We start from the raw sequence: 7,651 nt of genomic DNA, 5'->3' as shown, positions 1-7,651 counted from the left end.
ACACTCAAATTGATATCACAGGAATGACATTTCTTGTCCCAGATATTTCTGAACAGGTCTGTGAGAACCTTAACTGAGGTGTTGAGGTCAGCTTTCAGCATCTCTGCATGGATGGAGCAAAAGCCTGATGCTTTACCATACTTTGTTATTTGGCTGGTACTTCTGTTTAAGTAGGAGGGCTGGTGTTGATGTTGAGTAGACCCATGTTAACTGCAGATCTAGAGTTAGCAGGATGTTCTGGTTCAGAGCAGGTGAGGACTTCAGGATCATCCATCTCGCTGCCTGTTCTCTCTGTTAACAGGTTGTTACCAGCCTTGTCTTTGACAGGAGCAGATTGGCTGGTGTTTTTGCAGCCGTATGGTGATTTTATATACAACACTCATTTTGCCTCTTCATGTTGCCCCTTCTGCTTTGCAGGCTAGCATCTCAGCAAAGGCAATTTTGTCATTCCTTGCACTCTTTTTGACTTCCCTATCCTTGGTCTTATAGTCTTCTTGAACCTGTTTCTGGAGCCTCTGACTTGGCCTCTCTCTGTCAGCTTCATTTGTTGGTGCATATCATTGTATGATGGTCAGTTTTCAATGTTTGGAATTGAAGTGAGCCCTGATCACTCTGTCACTCACAGGTTCCCATTCTACCAAGGAGCAAGACACTGAACCCCAAAATCGCTCATGTGCGGCACAGTGGCATAGTACCTAGTACTGTCTCCTCACAACCAGCTCTCTGGGCCATTCTGTGCAGAGTTTGCATGTTCTCCCCGTGTTCGCAAGGGTTTCCTCCCTAAGAACCCAATTCAAAAAACCATGCCGAAGAACAGATCACTAACGCTTCACCCCTGGTGAAGACGGACAGGAGCACTTGGATTGGCCCCTGGCCCCTGGCCCCATGCACGCGCCTTGGTCCGCCCCGGCTGCCCCTGGGGGAGGAGGACGGGATGGGAAAAGAGTGGAGAACGTTTCATCGGCGGTAGCCTTCTGCATGTGTGTGTGTGTGTGTGTGTGTGTGTTCATGTCACCCATTGCATGCATGTGTTGGAGTGTCAAGCCGTATGACAAATAAAGCCTTGTTCTTCTTCTTTGTCACACTCCTAGCTTCCTGTTGAGGGCTTTCACTAGGAGTGGTCATACTGCCAGAGATTTGGTTCGAGTTTACTACAGGGCCCGTGGCATTTGTAGCATTTGTCGTTTCCGTAACGTATTGTCTTTTTCCGGGGTGGAGTTGTTGGCCCCACGCCCAACCCCCAGCCTAAAGGGCCAGGTGTTGCTTTTCGTCTGGCCTCTACCCTGAAACCTGGTTGAACCTGCTGGGGGGGTAGGGTGGGGGAGGGGGCCCCCGCTGGTATAGCCTTCATGGTCATGGAGGCACACAAGCCTTCCCACCACGACAAGGTAGCACCACGGTGGAAGGAGGTTTATGATAGCTACATACATGATGTTAAGTGAGAGCCCTCCTTGCATTTGGCTCTATTGTATTTACTATAAATCAGTCATATTTCCACCAGTCACTGATTTCTCTTCCCTCCCTCTCCCTCTAGGTGGTCCTGTGAGTATCCTACCAGAACGCCACCATTGAGAGGATCCTGTGTTTTCTCAAAGGCGTATAATTGTAGCCACACTGTGAATAGATGTGACTGGTTAGAGTCAACTTGTTCAAAAGTTACTGTACAGTGTTGCTCACCGCCATCATTATCTCTGTATGGTCTCTGTTAGTTTGTGTCTTCTTATGCCTTAACTGTACTGTATGTTTGTGCTGCTCTCAATATTGGTGTGCTACTGTACATGGACAGACTTGGGTTTGTTTTCCATCCAAGAAGTTTGTTTTATGGAGAAACAATAAAAGAACTAACCCAGAGGATCATTTCCTGCTGTTGTGCTGAGTATAGCTGCTGAGTTAAATCTCTTGCTTAACCTGGTTTTTCCATAGACAGACTTAACATTGCATAGCTTGTTTTCATGAGATAATCCAGAGGGGCGCTGTCGAGCCCATTGAAATTGAGAGGAGAATATAAGAATATTGGCAAAACACAATCTGAAACGAAGGCTTACCTTGGCGTACGGGAGAAAACCACACCACAACAGAAACATATGTTGCATATGCTGTAAAGATACAAGAAGCTGCGTTCTAACATTTAATTCGAAAATATGGCTACAGGCTCTGCCACAAAGTAACATGCCACGTTCCAATACAATGTAACAGTATTATCACTTAAAGGGGCGCGTGGAACGTTCATGATATGAACGTTCCATCAACATTGATACAACGACGGTTTAAACTCAGCCACAGTTTCATGCGTACGCATCTATTAACCCTCAGCAATGAACTATTCCAATTTGGTGCCCTGAAAGTTATTTAATCTACAGGCGTTTGAAGGCGCAGTGTTTCAATCGCTCATGAATAATGCCTGTCATGGATAGGATGAATATTCATGAGGTATTTGGGCCTACGTAGGCTATTCGAACTTGTAGGAGCGGCTCGTTGCTCTCGACCACACCATTCTCTCCTCGGGTGGAGAAGCATTCTTCTGTAACAACGATTTAGTCAGTGCACGGACCGGATATTCCTGACCAAACGTTGAAAGCGAAGAGAGTTGCCGCAACTGGGTCACATCCCTTTTGTTTTTTCGTTCGAGAGAGAGAGAGCTCGGTAGAATACTTCGGTCAAGCTGATATGGTAGATTATCACGCTACTAATAATCAAAACCAGTACACGTCGGGCGGACCACCGACATACATGGAGCAAGAAAATGACTGGGATCGGGACTTGCTCCTGGATCCTGCCTGGGAGAAACAGCAGAGAAAGGTAGGTGGAGGAGAGGGAAAATGGCTGGGTTTCGGAGGGAGAGGTCGGGGACGGAATTTGGGCCCTAACCTACATCCTATGCATGCAATAGAGAAGCAGATTTTTTGATCCAGACTTGGATGTAGCACGTACTCAACTGTCACAGTGTCACTATGGGGATTTCTTGCCTTTCCTACATAAAGCGCTCTTTCCACACGCGTCACTGTCGCCAGCAACCTGTCTTTCTCACCCAAAGACAGAGAACAACGGAGATTTCTCCCCGTCTATGAATGAAACAAAGTATCCAGTTGTCTGCCACTGGGCTACCGTTCCGTCCGCTATTCCTGTCATAAATATGCAAAGATAACCGGATGCAATGTGATTATATCGCGTGAGATTAATTTATAGCCTGTGAAAATGAATTCCTCCAAATGCGGTCGCATGTTCTGGGTGGAGGTTGATAAGGCAATACAGAGTTTGTCTTTTTTGCTCAGTAGGAATCGGACTTTCGTGGTGGTAGTTTAGCTACACCGTCGCAGCATAACCTAGGCCTCTATCCCCCCAAAAAAAATATTTAACGTTTTTTTTTCTTCTCAAACTTGTCTTTGATCCCATAGCGTTTGCGCTCAAGTCGTTTAAAGTATTACTACCAAGCCCTGAAATTGTGAAATGTTGAGCGCACACAATTGAAGATAATTCGAGGCAACATTGCCCAATAGTGTGGAACGATTGAGGGTGTGTTAGTGCTCCGCATCTGACTGACGAGATTATTTGAATTCTTTTCCTTTTCTTTTTCTTGGGTGACAACATACCGTGCATTACGCGTTAGTCGGCGTTTAGGCTGTCGCCTCAAATCATTTTCAATGATTGATCTCTAACCATGACTTCAGCTTCCAGGCCCTGTGCACTCTGAACGTGTTTATATAGGGCAGGACAAAGTTTCTGAGAAGAAAAAAAAAAAATCATGTCAATGATTAACAGATATGGAAGGGACACAAACCTGGGTCATTATTTTCTTCCGCCCACATTAAACAGCGGTTTCTGATCTTGAACCCGTTCACGTAGGCTTCTTTGATTGGACCAGTCGCAGAGCATCGGCCCTTTGGAGGCGTGACGTGTGGGCAACATAGACAGGACAGGACATTTATTTGAGCAAAGTCGGGCGGGTGGGGGGGGGGGGCAAGGGCAAATTCCTGTGGAGTTTTCACTCCTGCTGTGCCAGTTATTGCATAAAAGTTAATGAATGCCTCCCTCCGTGTATCAGAGGACATTGAGTGTGTGTAAATAAAAGGTCAAGTCCACGCATAGTCGCCAATCTTAATAATATGAAGCCCTAAGTTCAAGGAAGTCTTGACAAACCGCAGATAAGCCGTCAGTAAACCATTGCTTAAGTAGCATTTTTAACACTTTAGTAATGTATTTCTGCTCAGCCCAGTTTTGGAGTCTTGTCCAGCGCAGTCCAATCCGGTCAGCTACACTCTTAACAGTTCAACGCGCACCAGCTCACCAGAGACCGATGCAGCCTGGCAAACATGTAATTTTAGCAGTAGTTAATGCTAGAGAATATGCCACATGCAGGGACACGCCACAGAACACGCTATCCACTGCGACGCCACCGCTCTAAGTGTTTTATTGCTGCGACAGACGCACAAGACTACATGTAAATCTGCATGACTGTTAAGCCATGTCAAGACTGCCAGGTATGCTAAGCCAGCACACAGTTAACACATGATGGCATGTCATTATGTATCCTGAATGCTATATTAGTGTCTCCCTCTAGCTTTAGGTGTGTATCTCATCGTCCAGGGGTGTATTATGGGTAAAGAATCACCGTGGACCTGCAACTGTTTCCTCATATGCCTACATCTGTGCCGGGGTCAAAGTACAGCGTGATTGCCTGTATGGGTGTGATTATGATTGTAGGTGTGAGGTGTGTGTCACACCCTAACCTTATACCACTCTCCCCCTACACACACCCACACCCACACACACAGATAAACACTAATTCTCTCTTTTCACCTGGCTCACCCGTGCCCTGACTCTGTCAAGGGGTTGGCTTGTCCTCCTCCTACACTCCTAGTTGAATATACTATTCTGCTGACAGGGAGACCCTGGGTTTGCTTGGTCACCTCAGAGGCAGAGGGACATTTTAGGGGAGGTAGAGTTTCCCTCCACTGCTAACACGACCAGAGATGTTGGAAAGTCTAATCGCTGACATGACTATCTAGACGACGTTGCTGTAGTAGGCACATGTCCGGAGTTCCTCCTCTCTGGTCTGGTCTGGAGTTCCTCCTCTCTGGTCTGGTCTGGAGTTCCTCCTCTCTGGTCTGGTCTGGAGTTCCTCCTCTCTGGTCTGGTCTGGAGCTCCTCCTCTCTGGTCTGGTCTGGAGCTCCTCCTCTCTGGTCTGGTCTGGAGTTCCTCCTCTCTGGTCTGGTCTGGAGCTCCTCCTCTCTGGTCTGGTCTGGAGTTCCTCCTCTCTGGTCTGGTCTGGAGTTCCTCCCATCTGGTCTGGTCTGGAGTGGTAGTATGAAGACTGAGCCCGCGTGCTCATCCAGGCCTTGGGTAAAGCCATAGGAACGGTGCTGTAGTATTTCTATAGTTGAAGAGGAGAGAGATACAGTGACCTCACCCTCCAGGTATCAGGTCTGTCCTGCTTCGCTCTGCCAGTGCCACAAACACACAGTGGACAAAAGAACAATCATCCAATCAAGGGCCCTTTTCAGATGAAAATCATAGCAGCCACTCCCAGTCTATAGTACGCTGGGTGTGTGTGAGTGTCTCTCTCTCTTTAGAGAGACATAACCCTATAGACTAATCTGGTTTCTATGCCTTTTCTCTGAAGTAGTCTGCGACGACCTCCTGCTGAGCGGTATGGTTTGTTGTTCGTGCTCCGGTAGCGCTCGCTTGCGTACTTGTTGTACTCAGACCCCTGGGGCCTACGTGTTCCAAGTGGTTCCCTCCTGGTTCTCCTTTCCCGGGGCAGTGCTTGACTGGCCCTCACCCGGCCTCCGAGCCACACAGCTGACCCTGATCCGGCGGTGCCGGTCCCTCTTGGTGTCGGAACAGGCAGCCGGCCAGCTAGTCAGCCAGTCAGTCAACCAGCCAGCCAGCCAGCTAGTCAGCCAGCTAGTCAGCCAGTCAGTCAACCAACCAGCCAGCCAGTCAGTCAACCAGTTAGTCAGCCAGCCAGCCAGTCAACCAGCTAGTCAGCCAGCCAGTCAGTCAACCAGTTAGCCAGCCAGCCAGCCAGTCAACCAGCTAGTCAGCCAGCCAGTCAGTCAACCAGTTAGCCAGCCAGCCAGTCAGTCAACCAGTTAGTCAGCCAGCCAGCCAGTCAGTCAACCAGTTAGTCAGCCAGCCAGCCAGTCAGTCAACCAGTTAGCCAGCCAGCCAGCTAGTCCACTAGCTAGCTAGCTAGTTAGTGGGACGGACAGGGAGAAGAGAGGACGGACTAGAATGGAATGTGATCCCTCTCTCTCTCTCGCTCGCTCCCCCTTTTTCTCTCGCTCCCTCTTTCTTTCTTTCTTTCTTTTCTTCCTGTCTTTTCTCCCACAGCCGGAGCATGCGGGGGAAACATTCCGTTACGGCCGGCGAGGGGGAGGGGGCTTCCAGGGGGGGCGGGGTGGCCTGTTTTTTCGCCTGACTGGAAAAGAAGAGGGGGTGTTCGGTTTGCAAGGCAGGCAGGGCTGCAGATGTGGCCAATGAGAGAGAGGGAGAGAGAGAGACCTATACTTCCAGGGCAGGCAGGCTGGTTAAACCTCATAGACATCCCTGTAGTTTATGGAGCGGTGTTGCCATCGTCCCCATCCTGGCGTGGGTCTCCCTCTCCCCCCATGTGTGATGTGGGCAGTGGAGAAGCTGTTTGTGTGTTTCTGTGTCAAAGGCATTCCCTCCGGTCTGTTTCTCTCTCTCTCTCTCTCTATCTCTCCCTCTCTCTCTCTCTCTCTCTCTCTCTCTCTCTCTCTCTCTCTCTCTCCTCTTTGTGAAACAACATTTTGGAGTGGGGGCAGAGAGAGATCCATAATGACTGATAACTGGATGACAGTAATGGGGTACTAGTAACACATAGAGTAGGTCTACTACTCCTTGTTCACAAAGTTCACAAACAGGGAGACCTATGCACTGTCAGCGCGTGCACACACACACACACACACACACACACACACACACACACACACACACACACACACACAGAGGATTGTTTAATTCCAGCTAGTCTAATGATGTTTAATGTTCAGCCTGCTCCTCTACTTGTTGTGTGAGTTATGTACACATACTGTACTTGAAGTACTGCGGGCGGTTCAGAGGTGTGTGTGTGTGTGTGTGTGTGCGTGTGCGTGCGTGCGTGTGCGTGCGTGTGTGTGGGGCCTTGCAGGCAGACAGGGCGATTCAGTAGTAGAAAGAAAGGAATGTGTTTAGGCGGATGGTGTGTGTGTGTGTGTTGTGAGTGGAGGGGGGGGGGTCTGCATTATTTAGGGGTTGGGGCTTCGAGGGGAAGAGTATTTTCCACAGAGCAGGGACATTGCTGTGGGTTTTCAGCCACGGCTGGGTGGTAAACATAGTTCTGTCTAAATAAACAAAGTTCCCCGTCCTGTTGTCATGTTCTGCCAGTGGAACACGGCAAGGTCCTCCAGATTAATGTGTGTGTGGAACTCCCCGAGCTGCTCGTCAATTTGTCCTTCCTCTGTCGCGTATCTGTGTGTGCATGGCATGCACGCAAGCTCTACAAGTGCACGCGATCACACACCGTCCAACACCGATGTGTGTGTGTGTGTGTGTGTGTGTCTCTCCGTGTTGCTCGGCCGCCATCTGTATTGTGATATAGCAGCGCTCTGCCGGCGTCTGCAGGTGTGTTTCAGACAGGAGCTCTCT

At 49.0% G+C, this 7,651-nt stretch overlaps 1 protein-coding gene across 2 annotated transcripts in view; it reads left to right on the top strand.

Moving 5' to 3' along the window:
* Window positions 1-2,507: 2,507 nt before the first annotated feature.
* actn4 (actinin, alpha 4) overlaps window positions 2,508-7,651 on the top strand; it is a 55,352-nt gene continuing 50,208 nt past the window's right edge. For both annotated transcript variants that reach the window (XM_084461748.1, XM_084461747.1), the window contains exon 1: window positions 2,508-2,799. In XM_084461748.1, coding sequence (XP_084317874.1) covers window positions 2,668-2,799 — 132 coding nt within the window. In that variant the 5' untranslated portion in view covers window positions 2,508-2,667. The remainder of the gene's footprint in view (window positions 2,800-7,651) is intronic.

This window comes from Borostomias antarcticus (assembly GCF_949987555.1).
Source record: "Borostomias antarcticus genome assembly, chromosome: 1".
Lineage (NCBI taxonomy): Eukaryota > Metazoa > Chordata > Actinopteri > Stomiiformes > Stomiidae > Borostomias > Borostomias antarcticus.
This window is presented reverse-complemented; position numbering and strand designations above follow the sequence as displayed.